The following is a 25,576-nucleotide window of genomic DNA, read 5'->3' as shown; positions in this document are numbered from 1 at the left end:
TTATAGTTATTTCCCAAAAGTGGTCCTAGGTTGTCATTTTTACATGCTGTCTCTCTCTTAGGCTATGTTCAGGCAGGCAGTGGGATTGTGGTGTGGTTACCGCTTTTTCATGCCAGTGAATCAATTTACTGAGGAATATACTACACATAGCTCCTATATGTGGCAGCCCTATAGAGATTGAGTGTTGGTGGCAGTAAGCTGTTTAGTTTTGTTCGGTGCTGCCTGCTGTGAAAGTTTCAGACTCTTGTTGTTTAGGAAGCAGTGCTATGGTGCTAGTGACTAAGCAGCTGGCAAGGTGCTAGCTGCTGGAAACTGCATGGCTTGTTCCTGCTCCAGGTCTAAACCTGCCCTTTGGCATTCATCCCTGAGCACCATCAATATCAAATGTCTGTAAGTAGCTAAAGAATTAACACAGTAACTTGCAGCATTAGTTTCTAATTACATTATGAACACCATTACATAGGTATGTATGCTCTTCTTGGGTTTGTATGGCCTCCCAGTCCAGAAATGTACTTATAGGATATTTGGTGGCTAAGTTAGACGTAGTGTTTGTATATGAGGTTTCTCTAGGGACGGATTCATGTAAAGGACCCTAAATGCTTTGTATAAAGCTTACATAATGCTGTTTGTTAGCACTGTCTATATTTAATGGTTTTATGAATGTAGTACGACCACTGTGATCATAATAGCCTTATACTATGGTGCATAGTGAGCGTTTGACAATTTAAATTTTCTTACTTAATATTGGAAACACATACAAAAATAGATTGACTAGCAATGAGGCAGAAGACTCATTTGTCTGGGTATTAAATGTCCATAATATACATGATAAGTGACATTATTCAGTGTGACTCTGATAATATTTTGTAGATTGAAGTCTTAGCTTGCTATAATAGTGGATAATTAGTTAGCTACATATATAATTATCGCTATCAGTTGACAAGTTTTCACGGTACTAATGAGCTTGGACAAAGGAGATGGTGCACTATGTTGGCTAATCTTATTATCCAGTTATTGTCACTATTTTCTATGTTTTGACTCGATCAAATCTATATTTAAAAGCAGGTGCGTAGGTTATAATAGCCCATGCAAAAATGTCCCATAATTCTTAAGTTAGCTTCCACCCTTCAGCATAGAGCAGCAGAATATGTGATTTCTCATGTAAGACAACAAGACCTGGAGAATAGGTCTCTTCTCAAGCTTGGATGAACCTACTGAAGTCATAGTTTATTTCTGCCTTGAATAATTAAACATGCCTATGTATTATTTCCTCATTATAAGTAATGACTTTAAATATATGTTATAGCATTAATTAGACTTTTTATTAGCAGGAGGTGGCGTTGAGACATTTGCTGAATGTTCTAGTAAGCAGGTGCAGTTGTGGTTCTCTTGCCACATTTAGCATAGGGTCATGGGTCATCTGCTGTTCTTCAGAACACTTTCAACAACCTTGTAACTGTTTGCTACAACTTCCAATTCCTTGCTAATGCAGTTTAAAAGCATTACCATTCAAGACCATAGAAGCCATTCAGCTGCAGACTGCTCTGAGATGCTACATGAAACTTTTAAAAAACCACACCACAAGCACACCACCAGCAGATAAAATAAATGTCAACCATTCCCATTCATTTCATTGATAACCAGTGCTATGGGTTGGGTGAGTACTGGTTGACAACAGTAAAGCACAGCAGTAGTGCTTTAAACAGATTCCTTTCTGTAAATAGTCTAAGGTTAAATCTTTAAAGCAAGCAGACTGGCTCATTAGAAGCTTTTGTATTTGACCCTAAGTCATATATGCAGGTATAAAGAATTAGCCTAAAAGTTACCAAAAATAATAAAAACATATTTTTTTTTAAGTGTCCCTTTAAATAGAATGTGTTGTCTTGCCAAGCACTTCATTTTCCTAATAGTGTACCATACATTATTAATGGTGGTTTGATTTGCATGGAGTGTAAGCGCTAATGTTGTTGGGAATGAAATTTTCCACCACTGCCTCTCCACATGTACCTTATCCTCCTTCATCTCCTGTTTATTTCATTATCAGAACAATAACATTGCCTTTTAAGATGGGGTTTTAATTAGTTGCCTCGGTGGCTTCCTCCCCGGAGCTTGCGGAGCGCAAATTTCTAAAGTAGCATGAAGTGCTATCCAGCCAAATTAATCTTTGTGATTAATATCACTTACCTTTGTGATGCAAGAGTAGCAGGAATGTAGATAATGAGCAAGAAGAAGACAAGATGATGCTTAGTGGGGGATCTGATTCATGCAAAGGGAAAAAAATGATTTGTGGCTTTCTCAAAAGACAACTCATACTAGCAGGGAGCAAAATGCTAAAGAAGAAAAACTCTGTGTAGGGATTAAAAAAAAAAAACTTACATAAAAGCTTGAAGTTCAATGTGTTTCTAGTCAAATCTTCTTTTTATTTTACTTTGTAAATCTGTAGATTCACCTTCATCACAAATCCTCAAATCAAGGGGTTCTATCAGGACAGTGGACAGTCACTCCTGAACATCTGGGTTACAATATGGACACAGCCTAATATTATAAAGCTGTTTGTTCCAACAGTTGCCCTTCGGATTTGTTGGCTATCTTCAGTTCAGTGCCTAAAAAAATGGCTACTTTACTTTGTGTAAGAGGAAGTGTCAAATACTGATTGTCTCTTAGTTCATGGCATGTCTCAAAAATAAAATTTAGAAAATCAAAAAAATTTAAACTGATAGGAGTTTTAACCCTTACTGACTAAAAAAATGGCAGTAGATATACTTTTCCACATGTTTAACCTGTAACAGTTTGAAAATTTCTAATGATAATATAATATTTGTATCATTCATTTTTCTTATCGTACAACCCTCTCACCATGGTTGACCACTCTGTACGTACAATAAAAGGTTATGTCTGGCACAGGAGAGGATCAGTACAATGTAACAATCTACCCCCTGTAACTCCCTAATTAGAGAGGAAATGGAGTAGATAGACAAAAAAACAAACATTATTTTATTATAAATCATGTTTCATCTGTGCATACAGAATACTTTCAATATTATTATTACTATTATTTTCTGAGGTGTAGCTGGAAGGTTTCATGTTAAAGTACATTTTTATGGGAAGTAATAACTGGCTGCACCTCTCTAGGGACTCAGAAAAGCCTCAAAAAGCATTTTAATACTGTATTCCTCTGTGCTGGGGATGGCCATATGTCTTCCTACAGCATCACTGAATTATGTTGCAGCAACAGATTCCGTTTCCTTTTCCACAAACCCACATCCTCCTCCATAAATCTTTTCCATCCCTTCAACCACCGGCCTTCATCTAGAAGACATGAAGAAGAGGTATCACCTCTAAGATATGAAACAGTATAACTAATAACGCAAGAAATGTGAACCTTTTTATGATTATCATTCCATTACTGCTGCAAAGATTTTTAAAGTTTGTAAAACAAGAGTTTTTAATAGCATGCACAAATATGTAATAAAAACATCTAATTTCTTAACATTGTAAAATATAATAGCTGACATCACAGGGAATAATTTCCTCCCTGTCTTCATTGATGAAAATCTTTTATGAAATGCAGTGTTCATTTTTCCTGAGAAACCCTAAGCCATTTTAATTTTTTTTTTGCCACTTCATATAACTGCCGGTAATGTCATTGGGCCTCAACGTAATGGGCTCCCTCAAATTCATTACTCTGATTTCCAACATTTCCCTTTTGCTCCTTTTGCTGTGCCGGTGAAAATATCTAGTGCAGTTTGCAGTTCACAGACCCTTTCCAACATTGATGATATCTCACTTTTTATTGCAGCAAGAACAGCTTTACACCTCCTAACTCTTAAAAGAACTGTAAGAAACAATTTGCAAGAGTGACATGTCCCTTGATCTGGCTGTGGTTGTTGGGTGGGCTTTACTGAGAACATCTGAAATGTCAAATTTTATTGGAGTAACTTGTTAATAATATATGTACTATTTTAGGATTTTCTGTTTGATGCATCTATATATTTTTGTTTTCTACAGTGGGAAGAAGTGAGCGGCTATGATGAAAACCTCAATACAATACGCACATACCAAGTGTGCAATGTTTTTGGGCCCAACCAGAACAACTGGCTTCGCACTACTTTCATCCCTCGGCGGAATGCCCAACGCGTCTATGTCGAGATGCGTTTTACTGTCCGAGACTGTAGTAGCCTCCCTAATGTTCCAGGGTCTTGCAAAGAAACTTTTAACTTATATTACTATGAATCAGACTCTCATGTCCCAAATAAAGACTCAGCATTTTGGAATGATGCCCCTTATCTTAAAGTAGACACTATTGCTGCTGATGAAAGCTTTTCACAAGTGGATTTTGGTGGGCGACTTATGAAAGTGAACACTGAGGTTCGTAGCTTTGGCCCATTGACTCGCAGCGGCTTCTATTTAGCCTTCCAGGATTACGGAGCGTGTATGTCACTTCTGTCTGTCCGTGTCTTCTTCAAAAAGTGCCCAACTGTGGTTCAGAATTTTGCAGTCTTCCCGGAAACTATGACTGGGGCAGAGAGCACATCACTGGTGATAGCAAGAGGAACTTGTATACCTAATGCTGAAGAAGTAGATGTACACATTAAACTGTACTGCAATGGTGATGGAGAATGGATGGTTCCCATCGGTAGATGTACCTGTAAAGCTGGATATGAGCCTGAAAATCATACTGTCTGTAAAGGTAAGAGCTCATTTTATCCTATCACATAACTGATGGAGTCTTGGAAACAAACTATTGTCAAAATTGTTTTGGTAACTGCATGTAGTTATTATCTGTAATGAGAGAACAACAGTTTATTTTATTATTTTAGATACCTTTGTTTAAATTATTCTCCGGATTTGCATGCAGACAAAACTTTCCAGAAAAAATGACAATTACAGGGGTTGGTACAATACTTATAACACGGTCAGGAGTGCTTACAACGGTCAATTATTTGTTCATAGAACCTTTTTTTCCTAAAGAAAACAAAAAACATATTCAAGTTCTTATACCTCATGTTTTTTTAGTATTGTACTGCTATTGTGGTTCTGGCCATTCATGGGCAGAGAGAATCCGTTCACTAAAGGTTAGTAAGTCAGCATCATTCAGGAATGTCCACTTGATCAAATATTTTGATTGCAATTAGCAAAGTAGTTTGTGCACAATGTCTTGTGTAAATGGAACATCATTTTTTTATTCCAAAGAGAGAACCAACCCATCATGAAAGAACAGTAATCATTGGTATCAATGAGACTCTAACAAGACAAAGGGAGCACTGCCAAGGAACGTATGCCAGCCAATCAGAAACATTTTTTTATCACTAAGTCTACACTGAATTGCTACAAAATGATTGGTTGCTATACAATATATTGGTGCATCTTGGATTAATAAATAAAGACCTGTAATATCATATTCTGGAAGCATAGCCAGCTAAAAATCTTGTAGGACCTATGTCTTCAAAGTTTTAATTTCAGACTCCCAGCTGAACTACAAACGCAGCAGACTGTATTTTATTGCTTTTTTTCTAGAGCCTTGTTATTCCTTTTTACATAATTAGTTCAGCTGTATAGTGTAGATGTGCAATAAAATTTTGACATGTTGTATAATTTTCTAGTACAACTTGATGTTATATTCAATGTGCACATCAGGGATGAATGCATCTAAAGCATAGCTTTCACAATATGTTCGCTTCTCATTCTGGTCTACGGAAAGTGAATTCTTAGAACAAAGCCATTGCTATCCAATCAGTCATCACCTGGTATTCATTATTCACATGCTTTTTACAGAAAACCTCTTATATATAAGGGGCACAGCTATTTATTCTCGGCTTTATGCTAGTCCTAGATCAAGAAAGCTGAATGTACTACTACTGCCTTGGCACTACAGTTTGGCTTAGTTGGGGTCATGACATTTTGATGTAGGGGCCTTTCATTCCTTTGCAATGGATAGGGTGATTAAAAATCTTTTCTGTTCGTAATATACATGTCTATTGTTCCTTCACTTTTGGGAGCCATGACACTTTCTTACTTTGTAACGAAACACTGTAAACATTGACAGCAGTCTGCAACCAATACAGCTGTGTGTGATGAAAAATTCTATAGGGTAGTTATATCTTCACATGGTCAATGATTCTTTCATTGCAAGAATATCTGTAATGGAAATACAATGGCTACACACTAGAGTTGGCTGTGGTCACTTCTCAGGCCTTGACAATCCCTCTTAACCTGTCATGTATTTTATAGCTAAGCCAAAAAAAATTAATTCACAGTTAAATAGATATTTGGAAACTAAGTCTGTGCAACATCTAAGCTGTGAATGATAAATCTTTAACAGTTTTCTCTCACCAGATTCAATATCAGGACACGTGCTAGTTTAGAGGTGGTCATACACTAGTTGATTTTAAAAGATTTGAGGAAAACATTGAGTCTGATTTAATAATGCTCTTCAGGACCGGTGAGGATGAACTATCACGGGAGAACATGCGTGATCCAGCAAACCTGGAAGGGATATGGTCCAGGATTTAAAGCATTTTCCAAGTAATAGCAAATGATCACCAGGTTCCCCCATTATAGTATATCTCCTACAGTTTTGGAGATATAATAAATCAAGCTGAATGATTTCCTCAAATCTTGTGTAGTGATCCAAAAATCAATGAAACACCAGGTCATTCCCATTTGATTTTTCATTAATATAATGATTGGCTAGGCCTAATTTTCAATCAAGGCCACTCTATGCCATAAAAATGACATAACACCCTCTTCCTATGCAATTCTAATTCTTTATGGGAAGTAACACCCTCTTCCTATAATAACACCCTCTTCCTATGCAATTCTAATGCAATTTCGTGGGGCGATCCCCCCTTTAACCAAAAGCCTTTATGACTGCCCCCCTTTGCTGCCTATAATAACACAGTTTTACTATTTGTTATGGAGAATGGTAGGGATTGTTCCCATTGGCTGATGTACATAGCAGTAATCCTGATAAATGACCATTATCAAGAAAATATTGATCATTTGCCTGATTGTGCACCCATAGACCACTGTATGGGCAGCATATGGAATTAAGCATCCCACACAAACTGAAGTAGGTGGTTTAACATCCCCTACTTTTACTAAAATACAAGAATTTTATTTTTTGTCCGTATTTGTCACAATGTTTATGGAAGCAGAAATATATACCTTCCTACAGATCATGGCTGTGGGCTACAGCCCAGATCAGGAGTGGGATGTAGCTGTTTATTTTAGAAAAATATTTAGCACAAATATTTCTGTTGTGATCATACAAAAACAATTTTAATTAGCACTGGGCTATTTATTTAGTTATTCATAAAGAGCCAGAGTTTGTTAATGAGCAACAGTGTTGAAAATAAAAGACAGCATGAAAGCTCAGTGGTTGCATTGCTGCTTCCTATTACAGGTGCCATTGTTTCTGGTACAGAACAAGGTGCTTGCTGCGTTTTGGTCCCCTCCCATTTTATATGAACTGAGGAAGTTTTAATTTTTTCTATCCCTTGAAGTGTATGCAGGTTTCATGAATAAATATCCATAAATTGCTTGATGCAATGGAGGTATTATTCAGGCTTAGTTCAGTCTCAGGTACAAAGTTTAGCTTCTAATAGAACCCATTTACAAGAACCTCTACACACAAATAATGAATATTGACTGTCACTACAGGTGATTAAATCTCTGTAATTTAGAACATATTTACTAGTAAGATGCACCCTGCAATGAATGTTTGGTGATGGATATACTCAAGAAAATGTGTTCATGCTGTCACATCAACACTTCCGCAAACTAAACAGCCAAAGAGTCCTCCAAATAGTACTCCTAAAGTACCATTACTCAAGATTTGTGAACGTGTACCAACAACTACAGTTACAGTACATAATTCACAGTCAGGTGTGGTTCAGAATCTGAAAATTTACCACCCAAGTGTCAATATAAGTAAGCAGTCATAAACATTGCCAAAGAGATATCAACCCAGGAAGAAGCTTACTTGGGAAGGGAAGAAAAGTTCCAGAAGAGCAAAATACTCCTCTAGCTGCTTTCTTCACTCCTCTAGTGACCTACTAATGACTTTCTCACTCATAACTATTGTTGATCGAATATCTCACTATTCGATTCAACAGCTTTTCGATCGAATAGTGATAAATTGTTCGGGTGATCAAATGCCGAATTTGAACACTATTGAAGTCAATGGTGGTAGAATTAAGGTTATTTTTAGGGACTAATAAGGGCTGCAAGAGCAACCAAATTGCTCTTGCAGCCCTTTACTAGTTGAATGTGTTCTTGGATAGAGTTTCTCTATCCAAGAACACAGGGCACTAGATGTGATGAATGGGGAACCTTGTCCCCACTCAATTTCTAGTGCCCGGGGATTGCCTGCAGTCACAGCTGTGACCGCAAAGTTGCCACAGTCAAGTGACCATGCAGACTGAACTGCAGATGAACTCTGCAATTCCACTACGATCCCCGGGGCACTACAGGTTATTTAACCTGTAGTGCCCCAGGGATCAGACACTCATATGGATTGCAGCCTTGGCTGCAATCATTGATTAGCTCAGTGTGCAATCTCGGGCTGTAGTGCCCCAGGGATCGCACACTCTTCTCAATGATTGCAGACTCGACTGCAATCATTGAGAAGATGCCCCGCAAGTATCTCTTATGCTGTAAAACGCACAGTAATATGATGCATTTGTTACATTTTTCTCGTGTAACATACATGTATCAGAATATTACTGTGCTGGAAAGTGTGTTACAGAGTAAGAGATATCATGTCATTGTAGGATAACCTGTAAAAACATAAATAGTTAAATAAACACAAACACTCAATAAATTATTTTAACATTAATTTTTATGTTTTTTACCACATTTTTAACCAAATTTTTGCAGTTGAATCTCGTCGGTTCTATCCAAATTCGAACAGCCATATTCAGGTTGAATATAAGGACAACTCGAATTCAAACACCAACACTACTCATAACCTCATCACACGCACGACTCCAAGACTTTTATAGAGCTGTCCTGACTCTCTGAAATGGTCTTCCTCATCCTATTCGGCTTGCTCCTACTTTCTGCTCATTTAAAAGGACACTCAAAACTCATCTTTTCAAACTTTTCTACCTGTCTTCTTCTGTCTCTTAAGCCCCCACTACTTCCCACCATTTCATATCACCCCTCCCCCTCTATGATACTTCCCCAACCTCCTAGATTTTAAGCTCCTCGGGACAGGGTCCTCTCCTTCTCCTGTGTCACTGTCTGTCATTTGCAACCCCAATTTAGTGTACAGCGATGTGTAATATGTTGGAGCCTTTATAACTAAACCCTTTTTTTATTACCTTTCACCACTATGTTGTGGGTGCCCCCCAATTTCATCCTTCTTCTCTTCTATGTTTTGGTCTTTGGGCATCTTGATTAGTGGGGACAGAATAACTTAACTCTCACACAGGTGCACTGGCCATGCATGCACAATTTTATTTACTGTTGCCTTCGATTGCAAATTGTAATAATAAGTACCTCCTCTTACATTGCATATTTGCCTTGAAATCAAGTCCTTTGGGGGTTTAAAATGCCTTTGTTTGACTTATTTATCTTTTAGAATATAATTGTAATCTTGGTACTTATATAATTAAAGGTAAACTCGTAACAGACACATTTCAAACTTTCAACTAAAGTGAGCTTGCTTAAACAGTCCATTGTGGTTGGGTCCATACTCATGTCATGCCTTCTAAAGAAGTAGTGACTCAGCCAGAGGAATGAATAGGGCAATGATACACATGCACAGTAGGAGCTGGGTGCGGCTGGGTGTGCAATAGCTTTGAAGTACCAGGATGATCTGCAAAATTAAGATTTCCAACGCTCCCACGAAGGGGGTTGGGGAACCATTTCAAGTGAAAAAAAGCACAAGCCTAAAGCCTTAATTCACAGAGTGTTAAAAATGGCAAAATTAGCAGCATCTTTACTTATTGTAAAGGAGGTGATGACTGGTAATTTATAAATATTTGCTTATTTATTTATGAGGGTGCTGCACTCAGACCTAATCAAGCCAAGGTCCTCACCTCGCTGTTAAACTCTTGGGACAAGAGGAAAAAAAGTGCTTTTCTATCCATAATCCTGTCGGCTGCAGCGTGAATTCAGCATAATGCAAAGTGGTTCTTTATTTTCTTGCTAAATGCACCTTGGCCTTTTGGGAAAAAACAGCCAATTACTCATTCAGAGGATTAAAGTGTAGCACAAAATGGTGAGAAAGCATTTAGACAAGGTCAATATAACAGCTTCCCAGATACTGATAAAAGGCACGCTGGCCCAATTTACTAAGTAGTGGTATATGGGTGCATAATAATGCTAGCCATGCATGTAACAACATGGCCATTGAATTACTAATTATTTCAATACATAAATCAAGGTTGGCAAATGAATGGTTTATATCATTTAACAATGGTTTTTGGTCAAACACAGCAAGCCCAATTGAATTGGGCCAAAATGAACAAGATCATTTCATGTTCATTTTTAAGCAATCGATCATTTGAAGCAAACTAATCTGTGATTGTTCATTTACTGTGTGCAATGAATTTCTACCTAAGTAATCCATGTAATATATTGTTATTCAGCCTTCATATTACCGACTAGCTATGCCAGGGGTTGGCAAAGTTTTATGGCCACTAGGTCATTTATGGTGTGGGCGGAAGGACACTAGGCCGGACCTGCCCTAATGACTTGGGAATGCCCCCTGAAGTAAAATCTCTCTCCTCCGTATGCATTGCGGAGGAGAGGGATTTACTTTCAGGGAGCTTTCCTTATTTAACGCTGCGGCAGAAGTATCAACAGCAGTCGCGGTAAATAGGGGAGCCACTGCAAGGGGGCGGCTCCGGCTCTGGTAGTTCCTAACGCCCCCTGGCCTATCTGCCGGCAACTCGTGGCTCCGGAACCACGGGTTGTCGGACGGCATTGGGCCAGATCAACCAGGGGACGTTAGGCCTGAACGAACTACCGGCTAGGCCTTATCTGGCCTAAAGGCCGGAGTTTGCCGGCCCCTGATCCATCCAGCCTGTTCTAAGTTACATTCAACAAGAACTGAAACTAAACAGGATCTCTGCTTCAAGTTTTTTCTTCACTACCAGTAGCTGTGCAAGATATGCCTATAAAATAATAGAATGCTAGACGCAGCCAGGCCCTGCACACCATTAGCTACGTTGTAATACATGACCATAGGCCAGGCCTTAAAACAAGGAAGACTGCAAAGATCTCTTTGGATGTGCATTCTCCTCTTTAAAATTGGCACATCTGGTGGGTTCAAATTATAGGATTATCATGGCTTGCCCAACTCACGTATCAGATGCCTTTTTAGCAGTTAGTGATCTCCAATTATTACAAGAGTGCATCACATGGAACATGGAAATTAAAAGGAATAAAAGAAGTTATGACTGGTAGACTACCATAAAGGCGGCACCCAACAATGAACAACAAGCAATATATTGAAACCTAATTGGACACCTGTAAGTTGTGTTTAAGCTAAGCAAATATGAGCTCATAACCATTTCTGCAAACACTGGCAAAGGAATGGGTCACTTAAAGTGTAAATCCACTTTTATTGGAATTTCAATAAGTGAAAAGTTTAAGAGATTTAAAAGAAGGAAGGCCAATCAAAAAGCCAGCCATCATCTGATCCATACACCCTATGGGACATGTAGCCCAGTGAAAAAAACACAGAAAAAATAAACCTTTTCACTGGCTTAGGATTTAATGAAGGAGTTCAGTAATGCTGTTTTTATTTAAGCCCTGTTTAGCTCTACTAAAAGAGTAAAACGAAATTCATCACTAGATTTGGAGGTCCAGCTGAGTAATGTTTTATTTATATTATTCTGTGGGTTTAATACTATCAACTGTTAGTTTAATCCTTTCTGATGCTTAAAAAATTGATTTCCAGCCATGTAGTGGGCATTGTAGTGAATGATAGAATGATTGAATCATTTTAGCAATCTTGCCAAAAACTTGTAGTTCCCCTGCAAAGGAACATAAATACATTTTTTACCTTGATATCAGAAGCATGTGTTCAGATTTCAGCTTAAACAGGTCTGATCAAACTAAGCTAAGTGCTATTAATTGCATGCTAGAAACTGGCAGTCGTTAAATATGTTAAGTGGTGAATATATTTGGCTAAATCCATCTGGAGGATTATCTCTTTTTTATAGCAGACATTGAGGAGATAAAAGAATTCTATTTTAAAATTCTGCTGAGCCAAGGCCAACCTGACCAACAGAAGCAGCTGGACAAGAACCAGATTTTGAGCAGAATACTGTAATGCTGTGAATTTCTCATTTGGAATTCTGTACACTGATAAAAGTTGCAAGTCAGGAGAAGCTCCACAAACGTCCTTCCTCCACTGCAAATAAGATGAATTTCAAACACCGGCAGGAAGAAGAGATCTCAGCAGGTCTACAGGCACTCGATGCTGAAAACAACACGACGCAATCAATTTAATAAGGGTAAACATTGCACAAGGTTCTGCCACGCTGCCTCAGTGATGTCCGATGCGGGACCCAGAGGAGTGTACTGCATGCTGAGCTCTCATAACCGTGGTGTCAGAAGGGAGGTTATTAAAAATTGATTCATTCTTAGGCAATGAAGCTTCAAGATTGATGGGTCTTGGATTTTAGAATGCATTTGCTTATATTTTGTCGGTGTGATTCATATGAATATAAGACCTATGGAAAGTGAGAAGATGCAGCTCTCTCACATGTTCACTTTAAATCTGAACTCCAGTCAAGCAGCTAACTACACAGAATACATGTAAGGGAGCTGTTTTACCTGCCACAATATCAGTCATGAGATTTACACAGCTCAACTGGAGCCGGTTTGGTGGCCTGACTTTCTCTATTGCAGTTAAACCATATAGTTTGGTCACCTCCTCACCCTCAGCCTTTCATTGGAGAGTAGGGAAACAGCAACAGACTGATAAGCTTATATTTCTACTCTATCCTTCTTCTCCAGCATGTTTCCTCCCATGCAGGTAAGGTGCCATGAGTAGGGCTATTGGGTCCAGTATGAAGTCTTAGGGTTCCAAAATCAAAATCCACCAAAGACAGTAGCTGTATGCATGTTTTCTTCATGGATCTGTCCAAAGAAATACCTTCAAAGTTAAAAACCTTTCATGCAAAAACTGCTGTATGATGTGTATAGCTGTCATAGGGCCATTAGACTGTGATCTCTTGATTCTAAGCATAGGCTCTGCAAAGGCAGGGGAATTAGCAATGTAAAATAGTGAAATCAATAAGGACCACACATCCAACACCCCTTCCCCACCTAGATTGCAGCCACATAAAAGTCCAAAGGGAAACTTCAGCTACCAGTGAAGTGGCATAGCCTGATGATTTCTGTATGGATGATTTTGAATCAAATTTCCAAGAACTGCACAAGAGGAACAAGGAAATATATATTAGGCAATACCTACCTCCTATCTTACTCATGCATACTGCATAGTGAAGTTCCTAGTCTGGAGTAATGCATTTGGATGAGTTCCTGAGAGTGACCATAATGGAGATTATTATTATTACTATACAGTATTTATATAGTAAAAATATATATATAATGCAGAGCTGTACAAAGTCCATAGTCATGTCACTAGCTGTCCCTCAAAGGGGCTGACAATCTAATGCCCTTACCATAGTCATATGGCAATGTCTATACGTGTGTTAATCTTTAAGAACAATCTAAGGTAATTTTTTGGGGGAAAGCCAATAACCCTAACTTTTTGGAATGTGGGAGGAAACCAGAGTACCCAGAGGAAACTCCCACAAACACAAGGAGAATCTGCAAACTCCATGCAGAAAGTGTCTTGGCTGAGATTCAAACCTTGGACCCAGCACTGCAAGGGCTAGAGACCTACCTCTTAGCCACTCTGCTAAAGTAGTTCATGCTGTTTGCACAACAAGGGAACTTTCCAAACCATGAGAAATTTAAAAAAAAGAAGTTAAGTTTCTTGCACATGATGGCTAAGCTTCATCAAATTCACTAAGCCTAATGAACATTATCTTGCAGAGAGATAATTAACTTTGCACCTTAATGTATTTAACCCCAATGCATGTGACACAGATAATAGTTTGGGTTCACAGTTTGATACATCCTTGTAAGGTTGTGTTAGATGGAGAATTATTAAAAGTTTGCCTTTTAAGCTTTATTGTTGTATGGAAGAGTTGTACGTTCTAGTGAAAGTATAGGAATGATGGCTGGGCTACCTTTCTGTTGTATGGAGATGGAAGGAATCGAATGAGCTCTATTGATATACAGTGGCGTTTGTTTAGTGGATTGTCCCAACACGGGTGGCTAAAAATGTCAGGTGCCATCTGTACATGCTCCAGATTTTGGCAAAGATACTTTATTGTAAAGAAAATCTAGAGAGTGAATGAAGCCTTAGGTGTCAAGGCTATGGGTTATAGGAGTGGGTTAGGCTTGGATCTGTGTAGTTCACAAGCTCACATCAGTTCCTTAAGAAGATTCACACACTAATCAATTAGTCCAGAATTTGGGGTGAAGTGGACAGTTCATTCTAGATTCCTGTATTCTTAACATTCCAAATGGGACATTTTTCTTCAATTTGTTATATTTAAATGCATCCTGACAGCTTTCGTCCCATTCAGCAGTTTTTATAACACTAAACTTTCCCTGTGTTACAGTAGCTCAGGAAATAGAATCAAACATATATAGAAAAAAGTGCTGTGCATTAAAAACAGTATATCAATCACCGCAGCACTAATCAGAGCTCCCTTTACACTGGCCAATTAAACTGAAACATGAAAGAGTTGTAGAATCCCTTTGAAGTGAGATGATTCGCTCCTCTCCGGATGCAGCAGATGCTGGTAGGCAGGCTAATGCTGTCCTTGATTTTGTGTATATATAAAAATACTTTTTGTGATACAAAGTAGGTAATGAAAAAATGTTATCATATATTAATATAGCTCAACTATAATACACAATGCACCATATGAAGCTGTATCATGTCACTGACTGTCCCTCAAGGGAGTTTACAATACAATACAATAAAATAGTCCAAGGCCAGTTGTTGGAGGAAAAAGCCAATTACTCAGTTTTTTTGGGGATGTGAGAGGAAACCCACACAAACGGAACATACAAATGCCATGCATATTGTGTGCTGGCTGAGATTCATACTTGATAACTCATTGTTGCAAGGCAAGAATTCTTGCCACTGAGCCACCATGCCTGTGCTCCTAGCCTTGTACTATGGACAATGTGTTCATATGATTATACAAACACAAAATACATTATGCAATCTAATTATATAACCCCCTTTACATATATCATCAGCAATGCAGAACAAGCATCTTCCTAATTTAATTGTCTAGGGAGGCTCATTAGTAGTGGTATGTCCAAGAGAAAATGTATAGAGATTTACCAACCTGGTAGTTCTAACCTTTATCATGGTCTATAAGTCAGCCTTCTATACCAGAGTCATACATGTCAGAACAAAATCAGTTTTAAAAATAAACTGATGCATTACATGCCCATTTATTGATAGAACTTGACATGATTAACCTATATTGTACATGTTGGATCCCTGAAGAAGAGTGATACCAGTCATCATCAAAGTGGTGTTGTTCCCAATACCAGCAAGTATCATCAAACATACACTAGTAGCATGTGCCCTGAAATCACCCTGGGACTGTTGGAAATAAGCTCTCAGAAAAAAATAAAGTGAACCTATGCCCAGGCTATGCAGTATTTACCATGTTATAAACAAGCAGCCAAATCACTTTAAAACAAGCTTTCAATGACCTTTGTAGCTGTAGACATTTTTGAGAAATTAACCTTTGAAATTTACAACAGATACACTAAAGTCTTCTTTTCCTTATTACTTTCTATGATATCAGAATTTTGGCAGCCTGACAGCCTCCACGTTAAATGAACAGATGTTTGTAATAGTTCAACCCAGAAATCTTTTTAAGCCGGGTGGGAAGAAATTGTAGGTGGGTGGCAGCTCCTATAATTTAATTAAACTTTTCAGTAACCGCCCAAATACAACCAGGTGGTTACTAAAAATTGCTGGGTGATGCGCCCAGCTAAAAAGGGCTGGGGAGAACACTATTTCTAAATTGTAAGAAGCAATTAAAACACGACTTTGTTTTATTCTTTGACCTCAAAGTAAATGTTTTGTTCCTAGTAAAATATTTGGAACCTGATTCAGGCCTCTTTAGGACTTTCATTTAAAAACTGCAGCTGTTAGTTGCTCCCAGACATCCCACTTTAACTACTTTGCTGTTAACAAATGAGTTTGACAACCACTTTGTCATGCAGTTTGGTGAGGTTGAGGTTAAGGTGCCATTCTTCATCCAGAGAAGGAAAAGCAACCGCATGGGCAGAAGCAACTTACCATTACGTCAGGAAACACATTACCATCCATTTCAACCACAGTCTCATGGAAACATGTGCACAAAATTGTTCCTAGTCTCCCCTATTCAGTAAGGATCATGGCTGAGCCTGTGGTATAGCACTCGGGTCAGCTGAAACTCCGAAATCTCACTTACCACCATGCAAAACAGATCTGCTGGGTTCCAATCACTATAAATGAGCTCCAATGCTGTAGGTTTATATAAAAATCATCTTGTAGCTCACAAAAGCTCCACCTGACATTCTCAAGGTAACATTTTTGTAATCTTTAGTCTCTCAGATTTAGAAATAAAACATAACAACATCATTCAAACAATGTAATATACTTTTCAGGCAATAGTAATGTATTCCTTTCTATTTGACCGTGAAGCACTATGTGAAAGATCTCCCAGGGGTTGTGACTGCATTTGTGTCAGAAAGACAACCTTTAACAAGTGAAATCAACCCCCTATTATTCCTCTAATGCTGATTTTAATAAAATAGTTTACAGCTTTAAGCGGCAGGATCCCCACTGGCTAGCCTTGTCTATTCTCTGTAGAAATCTGTCTTTTATGTAAGTGAAATGTGTTGCTAAATGAACATATTGTTTTAGCAAGGAAAGTGGCATCAGACAGATCGGGAACACCTTGGAATAGGGAAAGGTGACAGAGTAGGCTTGATGCTGCCTGTAATACGGTAGAGAACGATTAAAGATGGTCCACAGGGGCCCATACCCAGCAGGCGTCCCTTTGAATTACTGATATGCTGTGTGAACATGTGTTAATGCACAGGCATGGCAAGCATAGCAGTCATCAACAAGTCCCAGGGGCTGTGCCCTTCTCTGCTAGTCATACTCTGCAATTTCCCCTTCCCTCTGTCTGTCAGTCAGTCATTCGTTCCCTCTGTTATTTTATTCCATTAGGCTTTACAGCCCCTCAATGCATGCATGTTTGTGGTTTCTCCTGAGCAAATTCACCGAAAACAGATGACACATTAAACATTTTTGGTTCTAAGCTATATATTTAAACAGTGTGCTGAAGAACTGTATATTAGTGAAAAATAAAGGCTCCCGGTAATGTCAAATTTAGGTTATTATTGTGTTTATATTGTACCTAATGCTGGCATTTATAAAGCTTTGGATATACACCTGCTAGTGGCACATGGAAACTGAACAGGTTCCAAAACTTCCATACAGTGATTCTGTTGGCCTAATATACCCTAGCATTACATTGCCTTTATTATAACAATGGGTCCCCAATCCCAATGTTCTATACCATGCAGGACATATCAAGGTACAGTCAACCTTTCATTAGCCTATCACCTTGATGTGTGGCTTTGCTTGCCAATAGGACCATGCTGAAAGCAGGAGGGGGCAAATCAGTGTTGTCTTCATACTATCTTCTTACTATCTATCTTCATACTATCAAAAATTTTGGCCATCATAGTACAATAATGTGGGGTCCCATGGGTGGGTAAGCAAGCTTGTGAAGGTATGTGTATATATCTCTTGGTTCCTTTGTTTTTTTATAGTTTGATAATGAAAAATGAATGATAGTGAGTCATATAATTATATGACAGGGTATACTCCTGGATAGAAGAAGGAACATGGTAGGCTAGGCAGAGATAGTGACCAATTTTTTATATACCAGTACAGACTTTTCCCTAATGCACTACTCAACATGTCATATCTCCTAATGGCCGCAGTTATGGCTGGTTCAGACTCCCGGGTAGCCTCTTACTGGCAATTACTCCGCAGCTACCCATTCCTAGCATAATAATGGCAGTTTGCTGATAAGCATTCTTTAAATACCACCAACCACCCTGTAGGTGGACCAGATGCTGCTTGCATCCAAAGGTTTTGGTAAATAGGTAAAATGCAAAAACAAAGTTATGCCAGATTTTTCCACTGGGTTAGTTCTGTATAATGATGTACAGAGAGTAAAGACCCTATTCTGCTAATTATGTATCAGTAAAATATTTCTGGGATGGTTTATGGCTGTTTTTTACTGCTTGCTGTAATTTGCACATCAGCATTGCCCTTTTCACTGGCTAACTATATAAGAAGGAGTGTGAAAGAATGAGCTTGCCGAAGCAACATAATTGAATGGTGTATCATTAGTGTATTGTGTGGACATTATACACCTTTATTAACATACCAGCAGATCTCACATTCCTATCTTGACTTTGATTTAAAGAACATTGTTTCCAGAGTCTTTACAGAGTCCATAGGCATGTCAACCAGAACAAAAAGAGAATTAGAATTTTCCTTGGCAGAAAAGAACAGCTGTGAGAACTTGATAATGGTTTGGATACCTGTACAATTTACCTTTTTTTGCATTGGTTTTCTCTCTGGTCCTTCCACATCCCAAATAAACATACCAATAGGTAATTGGTTTTCTCCCAAACATAGTCTAAGAATTTTGGAAAAAACAACCTACTAGTATGTTTTTCTGGCATATGGATCATGGAGAAAAGCCATGCAAATGCAGAGAAATTGTACACGTATCATAAACCTTTCTCTTTTTGTTCTATAAACGTTACAGGTCATCAGAGCTAGAGGTGGGGGGATGGAGATCTACACATAAGGAAAATAAAGGGACACAGGTATCAATCCTTGTAGACCTTATCCCCCCTAAAAATGTTTTAGCTTTAGATAGGCTTGTTTTTTAATAGACCCTAGTGGGCTAGATGTTCCTAAATTTGTTAAGGAGCATTGTCTATTATAGGTATGCACTTTGGAGAACTGGAAATGTATATTTCCTGGGCAACTCACAGCCATGATATCAGACTCCGAGGCAGTAGCTGTGGTCAGCCTATCTTCATTTCATGAGATCACAGGCATGATTTAGTATTGTTTCTAGGATGCAATGCCAGGTTTTACTCAGTGTGGCCATACTGCCCATCTAGGCATTTAGGGGTTAAATCCATAAATTTTCCAGTTGACAGATTAAATGTTGGTGGGGAAACAAAATCTCTAAGTGCAGGATCGTCTTATCAGAGTCAAAGGTGATGTTGACTTTATTCATTTTCATCCATTCACTCTGCGGTCTGCCTTCATTCACTTGGAAATTGAATTATTTATTGATTTTTCCCCTCTACCTCTACAGCAGATCAAAGTAATTGCTCTTTGTCGGTTAGCCCTCCCTCCTTCAATGAATCTATAGTCTTTTCTTTCATCTTTTTTTTTTTTAATTTCTTGTATGTTCACTGTCTTGCTGTTATGCCCTTCAGCCCCTGGTCTCACGTCTTTTTGTTATAGATGAAGCTTTTTTGCTAAAAGCCCTGCCATTTTCCTTTCAGCTGTCCGTCTTTGGAGCTTTGCTGATCTTTGACCTTACCTTGGAATTATTGTTACGCAGTGCTGCGTCTGAACATAGATCAGATCTAGTACATTTTACCATTTTTTACCTAACAAAGCCTTTCCTTCTAGTTACCTGTAACCTCTCAAAGCTGTTTTTAACAGACCTTTCCTACCCAGAGCAACCATAAGTAAAGAATAGTACATTAATCTGGCCTAATATTAACTTTTTGTATCCTTCAGAATAGCAATAAGATGGAGAAGCTAGTTGGAACTCTTTTAATGTTCAAAGGATCTCAACAATGCTGCTTAATTATAGTTAGGTCTGCTCTAATTATCTTATAATCACTCATCAAATGGGTCATCATCATTGCCATATTTCATGGGGTGTTGGTGTGTGCATGGAAGATGTCCACTTTTACAATTGTAAGCTCTATCACACTATCACACGAATCTTTAGGTAGATCTGACACAAAGAGCACATTGTTATTATTATTATTAATATTATTATTATTATTATTATTATTAATAAACAGAATTTCTATAGCACTGACATATTATGCAGCGATGTACATTAAACAGGTGTTGCAGATGACAGACAGATACAGACAGTGATACCAGAGGAGGAAAGGACCCTGCCCTGAAGAGCTTACAATCTAGGAGGTGGAGAAAATCACATTAGTGATATTAGATTAGTGACACCAGATCTAACTTCAGATTTTATTAGAATATCAATCAAAACAGCCTTTACTTAGTTAATTCAATTTCTGTTGAACCGCTGTAAGGACAACTTAGCACCTTTATTAACTGATGTTTCCATACCCAGTACGTAGGCCAAATTTGAATTATGTTTTCTGCACCCGGTTTGTAAAATAGGTAGCTGATGTGTTCAACTCCACCAATAGTTTTGTCATCCATAAAATATGGCTCATTCTTGCTTTACAGTTTATTTCTCAGGCATATATCCAGATGCTTGGTGGTTTTATAATATAACATAATTGGTGAATTACTCTACAAATGAAGCTCTTTAAAAACAAAAAATTTGCAGTTCTTCTTTACAAATAATCTCAAATTAGAAAAAAATAAGTTATTAGGATAATTTCTAATAACATCTAACAACATTCTAGTAACATCTTGGAAGGTGCTCTAAATGGTCCATTGTTGGATTAAGACGATTGTGACAGGTAATTTTTTTTAAAGTTACTTAGTGACCCGACATTCTGAGAAAACAGGTAAGAAAAATCCTTATAAAACACTTCTCCATTAGGTACCTGCTGTCGTTTTGTTTGAGGTAAGAATGGCTTCTTAAGTTCCCCACCCCCTTTATAATATTAATTTAACAATAGTGAAATTTAATAGATATTTTGCCCACGCCTGGACCCACGCCAACAATTTAGAATGAATCATCGCAATTAAAAGTATTAAACCTCACAGAGGTTAATAGGTAATTTGAATTAAGCCTCTAATATTATTATGTCCACTAACTGTGCTGTGCATTTATTATATTCATTAAATAAAGATCACTTTCTTTCCTCTACTTTGCCATATCAGCCGAACGGCTTGCAGAATTGATGAGGTAGAGCAGATAATAGGGTAATGTTATTAAAGATAGGACGAAAATCTATTTGCTGCTCTGTGGGATGTGTAAAGGTTCACATCTACCTCGTTTTAGCAGCTGAACACACAGTTCAGAGTATTATGCTGTGCTTGGTTAGACATATCTTAGGCAAAAGGAAAATACGTGGTAAAGTTATACAATATGTTTAATAAAATGAGATGTGTTGGATAGCAGTTATGGGGAACTGTTGGATGTGTTGGATGTGAATTATATAGTACTTGTTAGATATGTTGAATGAAAGTTTAAGGGTACCTGTTAGATGTTCTGGATGGTTGTTTAAGGGTACCTGTTAGATGTTCTGGATGGTTGTTTAAGGGTACCTGTTGGATGTGAATTATATAGTACATGTTAGATGTGTTAGGTGAAAGTTTAAGGGTACCTGTTAGATGTGTAGGTTATGAATTAAATAATATGTTACATGTGCTGGGTGAAAGTTTAACGGTACCTGCTTCATTTGCTGGGTATAAATAAAAGGGCATTTGTCAAATGTATTAAGTCTAATACAAATGGTACCTTTGAGGTTGGACAAAGCTATGACTAGGGACCAGGTCTTTAGGTCTGAAACATGTTAGGTGTGATTGCTGATATTTTTAGGACCATGGCACTTTGATGGTAACTCTGGCCATAATGACTCAATATTTCTTACAAATGATGTTGCTGAATTACAGGATTACATTGCCGTGTATAATGGAGGGTTCTAGACTGCTGCTCATATGTTCAAGATGGGTCATCTTAGTTTGCTGCCCCTTAAAGGTCTGTTCACTTTTGTAAGACGGCCTTCAGTTTACCCACTCAAGGGTTTAGACATCCCAGTGCTCCATTCAGCTTTCAGGAGCAATGTGAAATATCAGACACGTCTGGGTATGAGGTAACAAGTGCCATCTTTCCCCTTTTAAGTGACAGGGCAAGTGCCACCTGATTGCTCCAACATTGTAATTTGGGGCCAGGTAAGGTGTTCACAGCATTGCAGATGGGCAAATTTTGGGTAGGTGGGGTGAGTAAGGAAGGATGAGTATGCCACTGGCAGATGGAATGTGTAAGCGCATCTTTTAGTTTTTCCTCCACAGGCAGACAAAAGGGCATTTTAACTAGACCTTTGTGAAGTTAAATATGCAGACTACAATTGCTAACCATGTCTGATAATACTAGGTGCCTGGCTGTCATACTGATTCAATAGCAAATACAAAACACTTGTCTGGGTCAGTAACCATGAAATGTTTCTTTTAATAATGAAGTTGGTATGTACAGTGCCTATAAACCAGTGTAGGCTGGGGAAGGTTGTTGTGTCCTGGTCACAAGACATACCCAAATGACTCAAATACAATAAACATTTGGCAGCATTGATGTGGGTAGAAAAAAAAGAGTAGAAAAAAAGTGTACGTTTTGTTTTTTTCTTAATTAAGATTCCCATTAACCGATGTCATAATTTCACAAGGCAGACATCCAAGAACAAACCTTTTCTTTACCAGTTTCAGACGGGCACAATGAACTTTTAATGGAGGTTTTTAATTACCAATTATAGACAGAAACACACTGAGTGTTTAGCAGATGTCATAATGAAGGCTGTTAACACTTTCTTTGCCTTGCGGCATTATGTGCCCACCTCAGTCATACTTGTGTACCAGGCAAGTAATAAGCAGTATACATGGGAGTATGTGTTACTGCAGATATATGCCATGCTTGTTTTAAAGATTTGGGGCAATGTATGAATTTCAATCTAGACCATAAAGAGCAATGTTACCTTACATTTATCATTGTTTTTTTCATGCAATGCACTGCATTTTTTGTGGCACATGTTTTTACTGTTGTGTTTAAAGTGCTTTTATGTCCCTTTACAATCCTACAGAAATGCAATATAAACACAAGGTAAAAGCATGATAAACACATCCTCAAGCAATCCTAAAAGCACCTCAAGGCTTTCTCGTGGATTTGGAGTATTGGTCAATAAACAATAGCTATGGCATTGATCTTGGTTAAGGGGGATCATCAGAGTTCAGATTGTCTCGTACTCCCCTTTACCAGAGGTACTATGATCAAATGGCCAGGTTTTTATTCATGTGACCACCACTGTAGGAAGCCAGAAGAAGCATTTCATGTGTTTTTAAAGAAGCACTCCAGGTAATGGCTAAATAGACAGATGTAATACATATAGTGGATGTGTGACTCTTGTGTGGATGTGTTTATCTAGTTTGCTCAGAACACACCTATGCAGTACACTGTATCTGGCATGGCAAGACGCTTACAGATCTCCTTTCCCCATCATACAACTGGAGAGTGAACATATCTTCATGGTAAAATGTATTATATTTAGCAAACAATATTACCCAGAATATGCTAATAAAGCAGTGTTCTGCCTGATTTGTATGTGAAAAAAAAATAAGAGGACCTAAATGTTGTTTGTGCTTTAGAGGGCCTTGTGACTGCTTTCTCATGTGACATGGCCCATACATGTTTGATATGATATGCATTACAGGCATATAGCAGCGCATAGCCTGGGTATGTATGTGTAATGTATATACAAATTATTTTTCAATAACCAGTTTTCAGGGAACAAGAATTAAAGCAATATTTTTTCTTTGCCCTCTGGAAGAATCATATATAATCTCTTCCCCCCATTCCACCATCTCCCCCACCCACTCGCTGCATCAGGCTCATTATCATTTTTATTCATTCAACCTAGAATTTGCTGTGTGGCTTTTGTTGGTTGGACATTGAATTTATGATAGCACTTTGAGAACATTGCACGCATTTTGCATTCAGAATATATAAATGTACATGTCTTCCATCTCCTGTGGACATGCATATGTATTTTACTAATGTGATCTTTCACTTGAGAGATGGTGAGTACAATTGTAAGTCGCTGCTCTTTACGTACAGAACTGTCACAAGCATACGCCCATATGGCTGCCTGTGGCTGAGAGCTTATTATGGAGTCATATTAGGATGCACATATTCAGAATTTCATTCCCATTTGCACTTAAAACATTTTTCCCTCTTGGGATCCCCTTGGCAGGGCCATTAGGGGCTTCACTAAACATACAGCTCCCTCCTCGCATCAACCCTCCATTAATCCCAACAACCTTGCAGCAGGGTCATCTGGATGGATGGACGTTGATATCCAGACTCTGCCTGCTTTCTGCTTGCATTTACCAATCCTTAGCCGTTGCCATTAATCACTCTGAACGTTAATGAATTATTGACCCTGTGGATTATTGAGCCCTTATGTCGCCACATTGAAATGTTAAATAGGTGACAAGCTGTGGGAGGTGAGGCAGTGAGAGAGGCCAGGTGCAGCGGAACATTACCCCTGTGTATTCGCTGGTATAAAGACCAAGGTCAGAGCACCAGTCTATCAAGCAGCAGACATGTAGTCAAGTAATCATATTAATAGAGTATAAAATATGTCCCTACCCACACTTCTAACAAGCTTCTAAATCATTTTCTTATGAGTAAAAATGACATCTTTTAGGTGTTAGACCACAGATCATGAGACCTTATGTGAGCAATATTGAAATATAACAAGCATTGGTAAGCCACGCTAAACTTGGCCAGATTTGGTACAACTGATTTAAGCATTAATAATTTCAAGCTGAAAATTCTTGTTACTGGGTGAAATCTTTATTTTGTCTTTTTCATTTCAATTTTCATTGCGCATGCACTGTGATAAAATATCAGCTGAGTCATGGATACATTTCAGAGTTTAAAGTATAGCTTCCCTTAAACATAATTGACCCATCATGCACCCATTCAGTATTTAGGCTAGGGAGGAAGGGGGGGCATATTGCAGATATCTATAGGTCTGATTTTAAAGGATGAAACCTATAAAAATAAGACAACATTTTCCATTTAGGCTTACTGATAGTCTTAAGCAATCCTTGATTGGTGTTATCTGTTGGGGCCCCATAATCATTAAAATGGTTCCAATATGGCCCAAACCACTGAACTGGAAGATTGTTACTTTATGGACCTCCTAATACTGACTGGTTCTAGTTTAGTTTGCATAGATCAAGAAAATGCTTCAATAACTATGTAGGATGTGGACCCACCAGACTGGTTAGATATTTCATTAGTTGGTCCTTGCTCTACACCTATGTTTCTCAACCGGGATTCCGTGGAACCCTAGGGTTCCTCCAGAGGTTGCTAGGAGCTTCTTGCTTCTTGAGTCATAAGCAATTTTGACCTCTTGGGCCATTTACCATTGACACCAATGCTCCTTTTGGTTATCTGTAAGGCTGACATTCTTCCCACTGGCCAGCTATGTAAGGGAAATTCACACCACTGACCACCACATT

General features: G+C 38.3%; 1 protein-coding gene across 1 annotated transcript in view; it reads left to right on the top strand.

The window, feature by feature from the left end:
* The window catches only part of EPHB1 (EPH receptor B1), a 202,800-nt gene that overhangs the window by 84,252 nt on the left and 92,972 nt on the right, over positions 1 to 25,576 (top strand). The window contains exon 3 of the mRNA XM_072407625.1: positions 4,009 to 4,690. Within this exon, the coding sequence (XP_072263726.1) occupies positions 4,009 to 4,690 (682 nt within the window). The remainder of the gene's footprint in view (positions 1 to 4,008; positions 4,691 to 25,576) is intronic.

The sequence above is a fragment of the Pyxicephalus adspersus genome, chromosome 4 (assembly GCF_032062135.1).
Source record: "Pyxicephalus adspersus chromosome 4, UCB_Pads_2.0, whole genome shotgun sequence".
Lineage (NCBI taxonomy): Eukaryota > Metazoa > Chordata > Amphibia > Anura > Pyxicephalidae > Pyxicephalus > Pyxicephalus adspersus.
This window is presented reverse-complemented; position numbering and strand designations above follow the sequence as displayed.